The sequence below is a fragment of the Drosophila takahashii genome, chromosome X (assembly GCF_030179915.1).
Source record: "Drosophila takahashii strain IR98-3 E-12201 chromosome X, DtakHiC1v2, whole genome shotgun sequence".
Lineage (NCBI taxonomy): Eukaryota > Metazoa > Arthropoda > Insecta > Diptera > Drosophilidae > Drosophila > Drosophila takahashii.
This window is the reverse complement of record NC_091683.1, coordinates 19,272,174-19,290,490: the sequence shown is the minus strand read 5'-3', so window position 1 is coordinate 19,290,490 and position 18,317 is coordinate 19,272,174. Positions and strand designations below refer to the sequence as shown.

The 18,317-nt window shown below is 41.9% G+C and overlaps 1 protein-coding gene across 1 annotated transcript in view; it reads right to left on the bottom strand.

Moving 5' to 3' along the window:
- Nucleotides 1-18,317, bottom strand: part of LOC108060951 (beta-arrestin-1) — a 44,378-nt gene continuing 26,061 nt past the window's right edge. The window contains exons 2-7 of the mRNA XM_017146902.3: nt 15,725-15,922; nt 15,513-15,633; nt 12,765-12,912; nt 8,612-9,024; nt 7,835-8,071; nt 1-1,172 (exon numbers count right to left, since the gene is read on the bottom strand). Of these exons, the coding sequence (XP_017002391.2) occupies nt 147-1,172; nt 7,835-8,071; nt 8,612-9,024; nt 12,765-12,912; nt 15,513-15,633; nt 15,725-15,922 (2,143 nt within the window). The 3' untranslated portion in view covers nt 1-146. The remainder of the gene's footprint in view (nt 1,173-7,834; nt 8,072-8,611; nt 9,025-12,764; nt 12,913-15,512; nt 15,634-15,724; nt 15,923-18,317) is intronic.

Sequence of the window (18,317 nt, the reverse complement as noted above, 5' to 3'; positions counted from 1 at the left end):
ATTTAGCAGGAGGCCTATTAAGAATGAATTTCGTTTCGATTCGATTGCAGTCCAGTGGAAAATCGCCTGCAAACGCAACTGGTGTTGGACTGGTAGCACTACGGCTTCCTCTTGCGTTTGGCAAACATCTGGGACCACAATCAGAATCACACATTCGACGACTTGGGCACTGCACCGGTCTCGGCTCCGGGGGCGTGGCTCGGCTGCTCCCGCTGCACTTCATCCCTGTCCGGCGATACCTGCTCCAGATGGATCTGAACGATGTGGTCCTCGCCCTCCTCCGGCAGCTGGCCAACCTCCCGCTCCTCGTGCTCCTCCAGATCGCGGGCCAAGGTCTCGCTGCGCTGCAATCGCCGCTTGTGGGAGCCGTTCTTCTTCGGCACCGGCACCCTGATGTTGAACTCATCGTCCAGGGTCTCGATCATGTCCAGGTCTCCAGCTCCTCCTCCTCCACCGGATGACTTGGCAGCAGCGGCGGCGGCGGCAGCTGCACTCGTGGAGGGTCCATCTCCGATCTCCGCGGCGGTGGGCGCCTGTCGTCGTCCGTTCCTCCTGCCCACCGGCGCATCCTGCAGGGCCAGGCGCTCCATCTCCAGCCGCAGCTCGCCCAGCGTGGCGGAGGCGAAGCCGGGGCGCTGGGTCTCATCCACATGGACGAGGACGAAGGGCAGCTTCAGGGACAACTCGCCGCCCATGCCGCTCAGGGTGAGCTTCACCTTGACGTAGTAGGACACGTAGATGGCGAAGACGTTGCGCTCCTCCCCATTGCCGCCATTGCTGCCGGCCGAATTGGGCTGGCCGGACTGACCTTGGACTGGCCCCGGCTGCCACAAGTGCGGATGCGGGGTGATCAGGGCCGGACTGCCCAGCGGATGGCCGCATCCGCCCAGCAGCTGGGCGTTCTGCATCACGAAATGCGGCGAACGGATGGCCGAGGCGGCAATGGCGCCGGTGATCTCCTCCGGCTCGGTGCTGCGCTGCAGTGTGTCCTCCAGGGCGATCCAGTTCTTGGTGGGACCGCGCTGCGGCCGAAGGACCACCGTCGTGTTCAGCGAGGCCCCGGCGGCCACCGTGCGATCCACCGGCGGGGTCACGTTGTCCGAGTCGGCCACCACGTTCTTGAACTTGCCGTTGTTGAACATGCAGACGTCGACGTGCTGGATGGCGCAGACCTGTTCGACGGATTTGGGGGGATCCCCGGGCGAAATGGGACAAAAATCAGAGATAAACGATAGTTAATTACGATATTAAGTACTGTGCGGTGAGGGTGAAGGTCCAGTCCACAAATCCCCCAGGAAATTACTTTAGTGTTCTGGAATCTGGAGATTAACTTGTTCCATCCAACATTGAACAAATTGTAATAAAGTATTTTAATAATTACACCAATATAATAATAATCAGCCAGCCGAAGCTTATATATCCTTGCAGATCGTTCCTTTTAAATTACAAAATGTTAAATTTCGTAATATTTTTTCTTTCCTTCGGAGTTTTGATTTTTGAAAAAAAGAGGTATTTTTCTTTTGGTTTTTATGCTATAACTTGGCCAAAAATAATTTTATTCAAAAAATACATACTGTTTTGAACAGACAGCAAAGTAATAAATAAATCCATAACACTTTCCTATGGTCCTACACCAAAAATACATACTGTTTTGAACAGATAATAAAACTTGCAATAAATCCATAACACTTTCCGTGTGATTTTGGAAAAATAAAATTTTCGTCAATTTTTAATTTTTTCATGAGGGGGTACATCCTGATCTTTCGCGAAAAATGACAAAAAAATGAAATGTCCAGGTTTAAATGCCAATTGATTGGAAATTTAATAACGAGTTCAGAAATGTAACTCATTTTTTGAGTTTGCAAAAGTGTTGACTCTTAGACATAGCATAGAAACGTCCCATATAATGGGTATATTCTCAAAAATCAAAATTAGCCAAACCTAAAATGATTACCAGACTTCTGTTTCAAGTCATTGGTAAGCCCCAAAGAGCATTGTCTAGTCACCCGAATTCCATTCACCGTCTGCTGGCTGCTGGCCTCTTGGGCCGTGTTTGTTTTTTGTGGGAAAGCTCAAACGATGTCGAGCGTTATTTTATGGATGCGGCCAAAGTGTCTCTGGCCCAATCTCCCACCCAATCTGAGATAATGCACTCAATTACCGTCCATTCAAGTGGCCAGGTCGTTCAGGAATTGCCATGCGGGCGAAGTGAAGGCAAAGAAAAAAACAGGGGAAGGAACAGAAATAATAAATTAAACTCAGGCCTAGTCTCCATTTATTGGCAGCTCATCAGTGTCGATTTTCCGTAGCGCTTTTAGCCTTCATTTATTTGTTTGCTGTCTCCATATGTGACCGAAAAAAAATGTAGTCATTTAAGGACATCGAAGGACATCCTACATATGCAATTTATTTTTTTACACTACAACTAAATATTTAAGAAATATTACTCATCCGCCAAGGTGGTTCAATTGGAACCCATTTCATTTTGTACTAAAAAATTAATAATATATGAGTGAAATAAGAACAATATTTCTTGTTCTTCTACTAAAAGCTATTAAATATTTACCAATTCCCCCGTTTCAGTTTCTCGATACCTAATTAATTAATGAATATTAATTGATTATGCCTTCTCGATTCATTTCATTTAATGAATTCGTCTGTGCAACATTGAGATGGGCCTATTTCGATTTAACGTATTCAAGAGTTCGTGAAATTCCTACCCTCTTTTGGCGGCAATCAAAGTGAGCAATCAAAATCTTCCATGGCATCGACGACTCATTCAATTCACGGTTTTCAGTTTTAAGCTTTCAGTTTTCTGTTTTCAGTTTTCAATTCCATATAGCATTTAAATGGCCGTCATCCAAGTCGCCTTTTGCCTTTGTGCGACGGCTGCGGAGGACTTTCAATTGGCTGTGGGGCCAAAGGACTTGTTGCTGGGCCCCATTCCACAGTCACATTCACATTCACAGTCACAGCCACACTCACATTCACATTCACAGCGATGGAAATTGGGGAACAGATGTCCAAGTTACCCAAGGACCCAAGGTAACTTTTGACATTTTCTGGGCGACTTTGGTAGCTACAACAAAAAAAAAAGCAAGAAGTACAAAAAAGTACAAAGCAATCTCGGCATTCAGAATCGCACACACACACAGCTCAGAATGGTAGGTACATATTTAATAAGGCGCAAAGTGCACGATGAAAATAAAATAAATGAGCAGGAGGAGCAACCAGGTTGCCCACAAGAAATCTCGGTTTGGCATAAACATTTAGAAAGTGGAGATGGAGAAAGGAGAAGGGAAAAGGGAGAAAGGTTCACGGGAAAGGCCATCAAATCAAATCGAATTATGCGATTGCATAAAAGATGGCTGAAACTTGTCACAAATGGACAAGGACTCTGGGGCTCCAAATGGCCAGAAAGCACCACTAGCAGTCCCTTCAAAGGGCAATAATCGAAACGAAGCGAGACAAAACAAAAACCAGCTCACAACCAGTTGAGAATATTATTTACTGCTTTAAACCAATGCCAAGCCATTTGAGAATACGAATTTGACAAAAACAGGAAGTTCCACAGACTCTTTAAATTATGCATAGCGAATGTAGTGCAGAGTTTTGGGTCAGCATATGAGATTTTGTGGGGAAATTGCTGTGTTTTCAGTTCATAAACATCTGAGTTCGGAAAATGGTGAAGCGAATTGTTGTATTTTTAATAAACATTTGAATTTTTAATAAAAGAATTTCAATAAATCCACCTACAAACGTATTTACTTACGAGTATCGTAAGACGTTTGCTTTATATTTACTACTATAACTTTGTTATTATTTTTAGATGTTTACCCTTTTCTTAGTTACTGTTTTATTACTAGGCAAATATTTCCAAAATAAAATATCTAACTGTCTCTGCTTAAAAACAAATTCTAAGGCCCCAATAGATCTTAATTTTATGTAGAATCCAATGGCAGCAGTCAATCAATCAAATGTTCGCCCCTTTACGTAACCACCGATTATCCCAAATGGTAATATGCTTCAGTTGGCCCTTTGATTGGCTTCGTTATGAATGCCTGCCTTGACCTTCTTTCTGGCTTTTTCACTAATCTTTTGCGTGAGCTTAATGCTTGCTTATCTGCACAGAAAGAATGAATTAATAATAAACTATATTATTAGAAACAAATATTTTTAATTTGCATTATTTTAAATAAATATAATTTTTGTATCATCTAGATTTTTTTAGTAAGTAATATTACTATACTTGTTACTCGTTGAGTAAAAGAAATTGTTCAAATCGAACCGTTCATTAAAAAGTTATGAGCAAATAATGAATTTCAAGCAGTCGCTTAACAGTTGCGTAATGGGTATCTGATAGTCGAGGTACTCTCTTTTTTTAATCTTCACTATGGAGTTTAAGGACCAAATGACCGCAGCTTACGGACATATAGAATAATATGCCTGGTGTGCATTTTAAGGCTCACTCAAGTTGCTCAACTTAAGTGCGCACACGTCCTTTAAAATCGCCTTCGATTTACTGTCTGCGGATCGTTATTTACGCTCACAGCAAAGTCAATTCGATGTGCCGCCGTGTGTGTCATAACTTGTATCTGTCGCTGACTGTAGTGGTTCCTTTCCGAGTCTGCCGAGTCTATTCATCAATGAACAATGCGCCGTGAAAATAATGGGGGTACAATAAAAATAAACAATAACATTTGACAGGCGGCACCATAAAACATTTTCCAATGTCTCTTGGCCTTCTTTCAGGTTTGAATTGTGCTCGCCATATGCATTTTGCATTGGCCAATCCATCGTTCGAGCTCAAGTTCCACATTTGCCTGCACTGAACTGTCTGTCGTGAGGAACGTGAGGATGGCCCACATCTCGTATGCGTAATATCCGGCTTGTAATTAAATGCCGATTCAATGCTCCAGTGGGCCACCTGATTCTGATTCTGATGACATTGGCAGTCAATTTGCTTCAACTCAGCCAGAAAGTCGCAAGGGCCAGCTTTGTCCTCAGTTCTTGGTCCTTAGTCCTGGCATTCCCAAAGCTGTTGGCCATTGCACAACAAAATATTTGATTAAAAGTCGACACAGAACAGCGAACAGTGTAGCCTTTGAATTAAGTAAATACAGTGTCAATATCAATTCCATTTAATTTAAAGCTACACCCAAATAAACTTGATATGAAACGATGATCAATTTGATATTATGTGGTTGCAATTTTGATACCTCCTCTCAATTTCAAAGTTAGAGAATCTTCAAAATACAGAATTCGGTAAAATGCATGGTAAAAACGATATGCGTATAAATACCAGAAATTTACCATGCGCATATCGATTTGATCCCGGCGTGTATAGCAAGACAAAAGCTACATCGTTTATATTTTTTGCAAATATTCGAAGTAAAGTGTAGGTGAACTGATTTCTCCAGATAAATATTTGTTCAAGAGTTATGAGTAGTTTGTAATACCAATCATCTTAATATTTTTAAAGTATTTTCTCAAATAAATTTCTGGTTTTCTATTCGATGGTGACGGCAACTCAGCTCACAGGGAGAACACTCTGATCGAAACAACAAACTGGGGGATAACGATAGGCCATAACAGAGCCAAACTGGGATGGTGGGTGGTGGGTGGTTTGGGCCGGGATTAGGCATAACCCGTCACAATGTAAAACTGTAGCACACTTTTGCGCGCTCCATTTCCCGTTAAATACAGCATGCCTTTTTAAGGGGTGGAGAAAGTAAGGAAAGTAGGGAAAGGGCGATGAAAACACGGAGGCTCTATGAATGCCAAAGGAACCAAAACCAGACGAGTTGGCTCCAAAGAAGGTGTGCGCGTGTGTGCGGCTCACATAGAAGGGCCTTCGGGGCACAATAAAAACCCAAGCTGAGAAGCCTGTGAGTGGGAAAAAAAGGAGGGGCCAACGGGAGGAGTAAAGCCCATAAAATGTATAAACACAATTTTCACTTTAACTGCGCCTTTTGCCAGCCTTTCACTTTGCCAAGGTCCTTTCCCCTCCCCTCCTTTCCCTTTCACCTTGGCCCTCCATTTTCGACTGGGGGAAAGGCTTCTTCGCTTGACAATTTCATTCGGCTAAGCGCAATTTGCATATGTGCGTGAGTGGGTGTGCTTAAGGAATCAACTGCCAGTTCCGGAGTTCCGAAGCCCCTGGACCCAAGGGATCCTTTCGATTTGTCGCCTTCTCGGCCCGCCCAGCTGTCTGTCATCCCGTTCATTTGAGCCGACACCTGGTGCGTATACGTAATATTTTCCGATTAGCACGCGATGCCGGATAAGTGAAAAAGCCAAGTTGCGATTCTGCATAGCCGCTCGATAGGGTGAAGGATTTAACTTGGGAATCTTCTAATCCTTGCAATGCAGAAAACAGATTAAATACCCCGAACAGCATCCGAATTTCCTCTTGAGCGGCCTTTTGTTCTTTACACCTATTGTTTGGCCACTAATTAAATCAGATTGACTCGGCATTCGGCAATTTGAAAATTATCTTTGGTAATTGGTATATTTCATTAGAATTATACCTTGGGGGCCAATGGGGAACTGTCCGATGCCAAGACAATGCCGGTGCCCCAGAAGCTCCGTCTCGGAAAACTGAAATCAATCCACATCGTTATCCATTTTGGCATCGAAACTCATTGTTCATCGAAGGGCGGAGCTGTGTGCAACTCACAAGCAGCTTAACTTGAGTCCCTGCCCCTGGAGGGCGTTTGATTAACTGTCATAACTGAGTATTCCCTCGAACACCAAACACAGAAAATGATTTTAGTTTTTTCTCTCGACTGCAAGACACCTAATTGAACTACACCTGAATTTTAGAGTAAAAGTGGCCAAGAAATTTAAATTTATATAAAATAAATTAACATTCTTCAAGCATGTTTTTCTTTTTGGTAAAAAAAACCTATAAATTTTACAATTATATAAAATTACACTGAATTATTTCAAGCATGTTTTTCTTCTTGAATTTCCAGAGTGATTTTTCCAGAAGTCCATATTTCAGATTTTCTTAGACATTTAGATAATAAGTTAAAACTCTAAATATTGCCCATAAAATTTAAAGAAGTATAAAAAAAAGGAAAGTTTTTCAAGCATGTTCTTCTTTTCGAATATCAAAGAGAATCTTAATATTTTCATATATTCTGACTAGTTAATTAAAGCCAATACTCTATTTTTTTCGATAAAAATGTATTTCCTAAACACTTTTTCTTTTGTTATACCGAATATAACCCCTCGACTAATGGGTATGAAGACCCAGTGCCTTTTTCCCAACCCATCTTGTTTGCATAGACGGAGTGCCAATGCAGATTATGTATGCACCTCGGTATGTGTGTGATCCAGGATTCAAAAGGTTGACGATGAATGCAGTGGAATCAGTGGTGCCGACTGGTGAGTTCCCCACAGGGTCTCTCTAATCCTTTAAACAAAAGCCAATTACTGACTAAATAGGCGAGCGCATCCCGTAATGCGATTCTTGTTTGTATATTAAATCGTATACCAAATACTTAACTTCCGCACTGAAGCATCTAATTAGCATAAATATATCGTCGTTGTTCAAGATATTGATAGTTGATGGTTTGGGTAAAGTATCTTAGCTTAAAGTGTATTTTGTCCCAGCCCGAAAAGTCATTTAAGAGAGCCAAGCAGGCACCCATGGTTTTTCCACCTACGAGTATTCGCCCACAATAGTAACCATGCTTTTTTCCTCAATAGCACCACGTTGCGTATGCGTTATGCGTTATGGCATTGCTAATGATTGGCTGCATAACCAGGGACGACTGTTCGCAGGAATAAGGGTCTGGTCTGTGGATCGGAATGCCACAAAACTTACCCGTACTTTGCGGACCGTTTTGCGGCTGTCGTTGCGAATATTGACGGTCACATTGACGTCCTCGCCGTGGGTGTACCAGCCCTTGTCCAGGCTGGCCCTCAGGCCAACGCGTCCGTCGTGCAGCAGGAAGGGCTTGTCCACGGAGCCCTGAGGACCGCCGCAGGGTCCCACGCTGACGCCCCCGATGCCTCCGGTGACCCCGGCCCCAGTGTGCGGCGGCAACATGCTGTCACAGTGCTGCGAATCGAGAGAAACAAGTGGCTTAGGTCAAAAATAGGTGATTTCCAGCGAAAAAGCTTTCTAAGGGCATAGAAATTGCCTTACATATTCGCTATTAATAACTTACAAAGGTACCTAAAAGTATGCTACAGTACTACTATTGTTTTCATTGCATACTTTTGGACACCTTTATAAAGATTAATCCGGCAAAATTATCTTAAAACTTGCTTTTTATTGTAAATTAAATTCTTCTCTTAGATATTTTCATAGTGCCATAGAAATTGCCTTTATTTGTATACATATTCGATGTGGATAACTTGTAAAGGCATTAATATAACTATTATTTTCATTGCATACTCTTAGACGACTGTATGAATAATAAATTTTTTCTTAAAACTTGATTTTCCTTGAGGATTAAATGCTCTTTTTAGATATTTTCTAGTGGCATAGAAATTGCCTTTATTTACCATTATTTTTATTGCCTACTTTTAGACACCTTTAAAATTTGATAGCCTAAATAGTTTTCTTTATATTTTCATATTCCAAATGAACACTCACCTCCTGGAAGGACTTGCTGTAGTTGTGGAACGGATCGTTGGGGCACTTTTCAATCTCGCTCTTGCTGCGACCGAAGCGACCGCTGAATCGAAAGGATTTTGGCGAGAGGCGCAGCTTGGGAAAGGAGTCGCCCCGCTCGGACTTGGACTTGTGCTTGGATCCGCTTGACGGCTGTGATTGCGATTGTGATTGATGCGATGACGAGGACTGCTGGTCGCCACTGCCACCGCCGCCCTCCCCGCCCGATGGGGGCGTGGCACTGGCCGGCGGCGATTGGGCGCTGTGCGGACGGCCGGCGAAGGCGGCAAACTGCTCGGGAGCCAAATGCTGGTGAAAGACATCCGTGCGATAAATGACCCGTACGCCCATTTTCACGGAGGCCCGTCGATGGAACTTCTCATCCGTTTTGTCCGCTGCAAGATGATGCAAATTGGGAATGGGTTGGGGGTTGGGGGTTGGGGAAACAGAGATGGGAGAATTAGCCACGAGGTTAAATAGAAATGAAATTCGTTTGCCGCTGCCGTTGCCGCCGCCGACGCTTGCTAAGCTTTTTTCAATTGTTGCAAGGACTTTCTAGGCGAAATATCCTTTAATTTTGCGGGTGGTTTGAATTTTAGTTGCAGTCCTGGTCCGTCGATCGTCCGAATGGCAAGTGATCATGAGTTTCATTATTTTTGTACCTCAGGCAGGCAGGCGGCCACTTGAACGTATAGCAAACACATTGAACATGAAACAAATGGAGGTGAAGTACACAGAAATGGCGGGAAAGATACAGGTACATGTAGAGGTAGAGGTACAGGTTAAGGCAGAGGTAAAGGTACAGGTACAGGTTTAGTGATGCTGATGAAAAGATGGAGAGATGCAAGTTGGAGGGGAAACGGAGTACTAACAGATGAGCTATAGCAACAGCAATAGAGATCGAGCACAACAACGGAAAGGAACAGGTGGAGAAAGGAGGCGACAGAAGAATGACAGGGACCAGTGTTGGGAAGGGGGAATCGAATTTCCATAGCTTGAAGCCTCATGGTTCGAGATATGGAATTTCGACTATGCTCTTGTTTACAAAATTTCTCATTATCTAGTTATTTATTTTATTGTATCTTTATTGTTGTAACATAACTAATAGTTATTTACTAGGTGTTTCCCAACACTGACAGGGACAAGTACAAAACAGAGAGAGAGAGAGAGACAGACAGAGAGAGAGATATAGAGCAAGCCACAACACCAAGAAACTGCAAAACGAAACGGATTGGAACGGAACGGTAGGGAAACAGAAACGGAAATCGAAATCGAAATGGAAACGGAAACGGAAAGGAGCACGATCACGAGCAGCAACAGGATAACGACACCGATAGCATGGCCGATCTGATCGGATCCGATTCGATCCACATTCGAATCGATGTCCACACTCCACATTCACAATCAGCAATCAGATCAATCAGATATATGGCCTCAATCAGATATACCTTGGTCGGAGGCCGTGCACATACAGGCACAGCAGCCGCGGCAGCAGAGCCGGGAGACCCACCTGGCCAGCGGATTGGGGCGCTTGATCTTGGCCTCTGCTCACGTTGGCTCGTCGTCGCTCAGAAGCTCTATGGGATTGGATAGGGGGCGATACGAACGATACGGGATGAGGGGCGTGCGATCATGAGTGGGGTTTAAGTTATACGAGTATGTGTCTGGGTGTGTGTGTGCTTGGTCCACATTGGTGCGTTTTCTTCGAATTTGATTTCCCACTTCACAGCTTATTTTTTGGTGATTTTTCCCAAACTTGATACAAATTTATAATCTTTCATTATTTTGTTTACTTCCATTGTATGTATATGTTTTTTTAAATAATAATAAATTATAATAAATTAAAACCTCACGTTTAAAATGCCTTTAGATTAGAGCTTGAAAATTATCGATATTTTTACAACATTGTTTCTATAATATGTATGTTTTAAAAAGACAACACATATTAAAAATCGAGAAATAGCAAACTGTCGTCATTTTTTCAAGCTCTACTTTAAACATCAATTTTTGCGTTTAAAATTTTTTTTGTTCATTTGACAAACACTCATTTTCTTGACCACTGTAATCTATTATCATTTTCATTTAAAGCCAACATTGAAGTACTTAACCCAGTCACCCTGTCTAAATCTCTGATAAATATATATTTCGAAAGCATTTAATTTCGATTTGTGACTTCTTAGTCGTTAAATGAAAATGCCCTTTGGCGTTCACATGTTAATTACTGCAACACCTCAGTGTTATTCAACACAATGCAGTGGCTTTTCTGGAGCAAACAATTGAACAAAGTGCTCCGATGCGCCTTCTCATTCCGCCCATCAATTCGTCAGTTCTCATTGTTAGTTGTAAAGCGCTCGGCTTCCGTTGTCTTTAACCTTTTGGCTTTGAATAGGGATAGTGGATTCTGGATTCTGGACACTGAATGCCGGACCAGCCACCGGCTGATATTGTGTAATTATGGTGGAACACAGAGGCTCGGTGCCTCTGAGCAGCAGGACCTGTCCATCTGGATGCCCCTCCCTTCCTGGATGCCCCCCTATCCTCCGTATCCTGTATCCTGCAAAGGTTGCCCGTGGCAACCGCAGTTGGGCTTTGCCCGCTAAATCCAACAATTGCACGAGTGCCCGGGGGTTAAGGTGGTTTTGGGGGTGGAAGGACACTCGTCTTTGCGCCCGCGGCTTTGGCCAAGTCGCAGTGTTTCATTAAACAGGATATTGCACGGTACAAAACAGTGGTGCGAAGAAAAATATAGAACATATTTTCGTAGGGCCGCCGGCGCCTCGGAGCGACTAAAATAATATCAACAGAGTCTCCCAATCTGTATTTGAATCTCAATCTGAATCTGAATCTGGGCCGACGGCTTCGCCCCAGTGAAATCATTTAATATTGATTTTATTATACACTTGAATTCGGGACTCGAGCTTAAAAGGTTTTTATTTTATTAAATTCCGAAATAAATTCGTTATAAACGATTTAAGCTGCTACCACTGAGAGATTTCCATTGCAATTCTTTTAATTTATTATTTTATTAAACAGTTGAATTTGGGACTCGAGCTTAAAAGGTTTTTATTTTATTAAATTCCGAAATAAATTCGTTATAAAAGATTTAAGCTGCTACCACTGAGAGATTTCCATTGCAATTATTTAAATTTAAACAAACTTTCTCCCTTGATTTTTATTAACTTGGGCTGTCCACTTTCACCAGAATTCACCCCCTCGAAATACGAAAAACAAAATAAAAAAATTAAAATGAAAAACGAAAATAAAACCCGAACGAATCGTTACGAAAATCAATCACAAATTTCCCCCTGCTGACGTCAGCGATTGCGATTGATTCGATAGACGAAGATTGAAGGGGGCGTGTCCGCTGGCGGATAGATGGATATTTATACACATATAATTGAACGGTGGAAATCGACTTGATTGTTACAGTCCCAGTCGCAACTGGGTTCAGTTGGCGACGATGTCTGGATCTTTGATGGCGATTGAATGGGTTTGACTGGGGTGGTGTCAGGTGGTCAGGTGGTCAGATGGTCAGGTAGCTGAGTGGTTGGGTGGCTCAGGTGGGTCAGGTGTGTCGTGGGGGATGCCAGCAATGCGGGTGAGTGCTTCAGGTGAAAGCCTGATTTCTTATTTCTGTCTGTGACCCAGTCCCAAGAAATTCCGCTCTAGACAATTCCCCCATGCAATACGTTGTCTATTCGAAGAGGCCAAGAGCTTTAATTTCAGCACTGCCTTGGTTTACTTTTAAAGGTTCTATAAAATCTATATTATTGTTAGTTCTCTTCTTCTTTAACTCTTTTTGGGGTTTCTCATATAAAGAAATATTTAGAAAAATAAAAAAATAAATGACACTGTTAAACCGCAAACCCCAAGTTTCTACTAGAAGCTAATAATAAACTTATAAATAAAAGAAAAAAAGAAATGGCAACTTTCTTTAAAACAGTCCGATTATTATGATTTTTGGTATACAGTTAAATCTTTTCTATATAATAATTTGTATATTAATGGTTTTTTTTTCTAAAGCTCTCTCCCAAGAACTTTGGACACCCCTTGGTTAGAGTTCCTTTCCCCGACTATCCCGGGTTTCCTAATCCCTCTCGAACACTCCCATTCGTTGTGGGTTCGCAGGACTTACCGATGAAGCAACGGACATCGTAGCTAGTGCCAATCGGAGCTCCGTAGTATCGCTTGGCCGGAACCAACTGGACACTGGGTGGAGCGTAGGAGGATAGCGATAGGGTGAAGGGATGGGCGCCGTCTCCCAGGCGTTTCATCAGGGCCTCCTGAAGTGGAGAAAATAAATAAAAATATTAAAATAAAATGTGTTTATAAATTCGTACAAATTAAAATTCCTCGCTGCGACTTTGTAAGGATTTTATTTGCATAACAAGTTGATTTTAATTTTACCCATTAAGTTATTTAATGCATAAACCAAAATATTCTTACACACATTAACAATTCACCCAAGAGTATATATTTATTTAGAAACATATGTATCATTTTTATATCAAGGTCTAATCGTTTGCGCGTGTACCTTCAGGTTGCCGGGACAACGAGAGACATGTCCTTTGGACTGCCGTTGTCCTGGATTCTCCCACAAGAACCAAACCACAATTATTACAAGGCGGCTTATCTTTTCGGCCTGCAAGTGAGCACTGGAGCAACTGAAGCTGAGGGCTGGGGTTTCCTCAATATATGTAAATGCAGGCGGAACGGAAAGTTCCATTTGCTATGGATTTTATCAAAATGTCGTGTCTATTCGCATCAAATTAAAGTCAATCGTTTGCAAATCTATCAAAGCTCGACCACGGCCACATACAGCAAACATTTATTTTTTATGCACTCAAAAGAAAACCAAAACAAGCAATTAAGAAGAAAATACTAGGAACAAAAATAAACTAAGTTTAATTATATTTAATTGATGCATTTCTATATTTTAATTTTAAAAGACCAATCTGTCTTAAATCGAATAGCGGCATTCTTATGGCTTGTGCTGGTATTTTTTCGAGTGTATTATTCTACACAGGCCCATCTCCTTCTTTTTTTTTGGATCTGTTTGTAGAGGCCTATTTTTGGCCTGCTTTCCTTTATCTTTGCCGGCTCTTGTCGTTCGGCAAGTTATTAAAATCAAATTTATTTAATTATGCGTGTGCCTATGTGTGTGTGTGTCTGTGGATAAGGATGAGGACCCTTAACGAATTCGGTTGCCTGCGAGTCCATTATAAAGAAGTGGAGCGAGAAAACCCATTGGCTAACCGAATTCATTTTTTGGGGCGGGGTCCATATATATCGAAAATGGGAAAAACAAATTATTCCATGTCAAATTTAATAAAAATGCGAAAAGTTGAATTTCAAAAGTTTTCGGCCAGAAAACCCACTTGCCTTGTCCTTCGGCCATTGGTCCTAAAAACAATGCACAAAGAATTTGGAGATTTGGAGAGGCAACGGCAAACATTTGTTTGGCTTTTAGTTAAATGAAATTGATTTTCAATTGGTTTAAGTGCACCGCCCGAAGGCAGGGAGCTACCCATTCCGATTCCGAAGAACAACGGCAACCATCATTTGGTATACATTATACACGGATATACATATGTACCCGTGTACGATGTTCGGCGGTGTACAGTGTACACATATCCAAGGGCGCACGTGAGATGTCAGCAGCCGAACATCTGAACAAGCAAACATCTAAACATTCAAACATCTAAACATTCAAACGGACGGACGAACTCGAACTCAACGTGCTGCTCATAAAAATCCAAGGGCCAGGGACACACAAGTGGCCCGCATTCCAGGGGATGATTTGGATGTGGATGTGGAAGTGGATGTAGATGCTGATCCGGCACTCCAGGTTGAAACAATCTGATTCGAAACAGTTCGTCATGAAGACAGTTAAACATTACCATACACGCAAGGCAAATGGGATAAAAATAAACATACGCAGGGTACTAAAATAAACATACGCAAATCGAGGGCGAAATTTTAAAGTTTAACCTAGCTTTAAAGTTTTATATCTAAAAACCGTGATAAATCGTTTGCCTTTCCTTGCCTTCTGCCAATTTATTTATTATAATTTTATTGTCCTTAAGATGATTTTCGAATTAAGAATTTCGGTGAGATTTGTTTTGATTAAATTTACATATATTTGTAATTCAAGATTTTTGAAACTTGCAAGGCCCTAAAAGTTAAAGTTTCCTTTGAACTTACTTTGAACATACGGCCAAAAAAACTTGATATGAACGATGATCAATTTGATATTATGTTGTTATGATATCAATTTGATATGCTCGAAATGTAAACCACAGGCCACTCACGTAATAAAGTGGTCACATTGCTTCCTACTATCTTATTCGAAGTCAGAAAATCTCCGAGAGAGAGAATTAGGCAGAATAATATTATTTAATATCAATTTTACCAGTATTGCATGGTAAAACCGATATGTGTATTTACCATGCAAATATTGATTTAATCCCGGCGTGTTCTTCTTTGTGTAGTTAAACGAAAGGCATTTCCCCATCTAACTTAATTGATCTCTGGAGAACCTGGGAACTAATCTGATTCGAAATTTGTCCAGAAAAGCCCGATAAAATTTTATCCGCTCCCCAAAGCGCAACGCGAAGGCGAGGTGCCAAGTGATGGCGATGGCGTTGGCGTTGCAAGTCCCCGCAAATTGTCCAATTATTTATGGTCAAGTGCAGCGAGCCGCGTTTCCCGCGGTGAATCGCAGAAATAGGGAATTGTGGATGGAGGGACGCCATCCGCCACGTCATCAATTGTTAATGCCAAAGTTGGACAGCTCCCCCGCCGAACTGTCGTCACATTCCCTAGCTCAAACTTCGAACCTCAAAGCCCCCGGACCATGCATAATTTCAATTTGCATTATTACCTGCAGCGGACTGAGGGACTCCGGCGTGGGCTCCTCGAGTCTTGGCCAAATCTGATGCAGCGACATGATGGCCTCGTTGCAGAATCGCAGACCCATCACCTCCTCGTCCTCGCGGCCGTAACTGGAATGATGGTCAGGGGATGGATGAGTCGCCATGGCTCCAGGTGCAATCTCGGAATAACTGCCTCCGCAGCTGCAGCTGCGACACTCACCGGAACGTCAGCGTCAGCTGGGCGTATACGCGATATCCCTGGATGGCCTTCGGATCCACGTAGACGATGCCCCGCAGGACGGACGGATTGTTCCCGGTCAGCGTTATCTCGCGAGTCGGTAGATATAGGGTCAGCACGCAATTTGGCGAGGTCTTCTTGTAAACGCGCTGCGTGCCAAACTCATCCCTATGAGTGGATCTGGGTGAAAAGGGCAACAATAGAGGGGGTTTAGAGCTCTGATTTTCAACACACTTCAACTAAAAAGCAGCTTGATTAACTGGGAATCTTAAATTTTTGACAAATGAAGTAGTTTTTATATATTCCAAATTTAAAAACGGCCAAGAAAATATATAAGAAAAATATATTATTATCGAATTTCGAATCTAGAACAAATATTAATGGTGCCAGAAATAAAGTTAGTTTAGTTAACTCGGCAAACTACAAACTATAAATTGTGGTGAACAAGGATTAAAGTGCTGGTGTTTCAATGAAGTGTTAGCGTGAGTTTAATGAGCATGAAGTGTTACAGATGTGAAATACATTATTTTAGACCCTTACTAGTCACTAAAACTTAGTTAATAGGGATGTTAAAATACCTTAAGGAATATCTAAATTACCTAAATACCATCCAATCAAATGAAATTGGGGTTACAAATTACCGCATCTGATTAAAAGTGGCCCTTATTGTGGTTGCACAAATACAAATGCCCTCCGATTGCCTCGAATGTCCATTTCAGGCCCCATTAATCATCGATGCATTGAGCAGGCAATATGGATGACCACAACACGTCGGTCAATAAGGCCAGTAATGTCAGTAATAGGTGCAGAAATTTAATATCCCTTCCGCAGTGCTTTGTGGCAGAAATTAGAATGCAGTCAATTTGGCAAATTATCGCTACCTCTGCCGATCCATCCAGTCCAGTTTCTCCTCCCCCTCCTCCTCCGCTTGGAATTTGGCCTGGGACGACAATCAAGTGGCCACTTGGCCGCAAGTCAGACCGAGCTGACTGAAACTGCGGTTTTTGGCCACATTTTAGCCACCCACACGGTCGACCTTTTGGGCCCCGAAAGGCACTATGCGAAAAACACATGTGCATTTGACATATTGGCATATTTAAATATGTTTAAGGTAATACTTTTCTGAATTTTAAAGAATTTAATTTGAATTAACATACGATTAAAAGCTATTTCGGGAAAGGATTGGTAAAATGAACGATAGAACTATTGATACTATCGATGGTTTTGTGTTATTATCGATAGAATCATCTTAATTATTTAATTTTACCTGTAATTTTGGAATTTAAAAGAAAAGTGTATTTTCAAGCATATTTTTAGAACATGTAAATTTTAATAAGTCGATAATATTAATAGAGACCACTATCAATAGCCAAGAGCATTGATTTTAATTATCATTATTATTTAATATTTTTAGTTATCATTAGCTTTTAATTTGTTTTTGTGAACTTGTAGAATTTATTTTGAGTGCATTCTGAGCTGGCTGCAAGTGACAGGTGGGCAATTAGCAGGTGCTGCATCTGCAATCAGCGCACCTTTATTCCCGTTCCCACTACCACTTTCATTTCCACTTTAATTTCCATTTCCATTCCCAGTTGCAGTTTGGCTCCTCTGTTCGGGCTAAGCAACCGAATGCTGGCCCAGAAATGTGCAATTAAAAACTGCAGCCGTGCTAAATAAAGATGCAAGCCCACGTCACGAATGCAGATGAGGTGGGCTCCTCAAAGGAGGTCCTGCAAAAAGGGAAACGCCTCCTCCGCCGGCAGGTCATGTGCCAAGTGGCCCACAGCTCTCAGGGCTAAGTGTTTTAATTAGCTTCATTTTCATCATTTGCTCCCAAAGCGCTGCAAATTTATTTTCTGAATCTTTTCTGGCCAAAGGAGAGCTTTGTGAAATTTCTGCAACAAATATTCTGTGAAATTGGTCAGCAAATTAATGCGTAGTTCCGGGAAAAACATCTTGGGGCCAAAGTTCTCCTTGAGACTGATTTATTGTATTTTTAATAACATTTTTCATGACCTATATTTTTTTTAATATCTTTAAAACATTTATTGGGAGTAAGTTAGAAATATTTTAAATGAGTAAAGTACTGAAATGTATTTAAAATATTTAATGGCATATCTCCGCCTTATTATTTGGCAACTGAGACACATTATAAATCTATCCGCCAGCTTAAAGACGTCATTGCCCCTGGGGCAGGGAAAACAAGATGGAAAATAGGTATTTTTTGTTTGCTGCAACAATGGCTCAATGGCTACATGAGCTGACTTGAAAGACAGTATTTCCCCCCGCTTAGCGAATAGTTAAAATTTAATGAGGAAACGGCTTTCCCCAAAGCTTTTCCCATCCTCCTTCCGCGCGGAAGAGGTGCAAAAAAGGGGGAGAAAGTTTCAGTTTACAGGGCCTTGCGGCTTTTCGCAGCTTTTGCTGCAGATTCAGTTTGCGGGGTTCGAAAGCCAAATAATTCAAAATTCCCTGCGAAATCTGTGAGTTCTTTGGAGGCAGGAAGCGAAGGGCGAGGAGCATCAGAGGCACCAGAGGCAGCGGCCTGATTAAAACTGCAATCCGAGATGCCGAT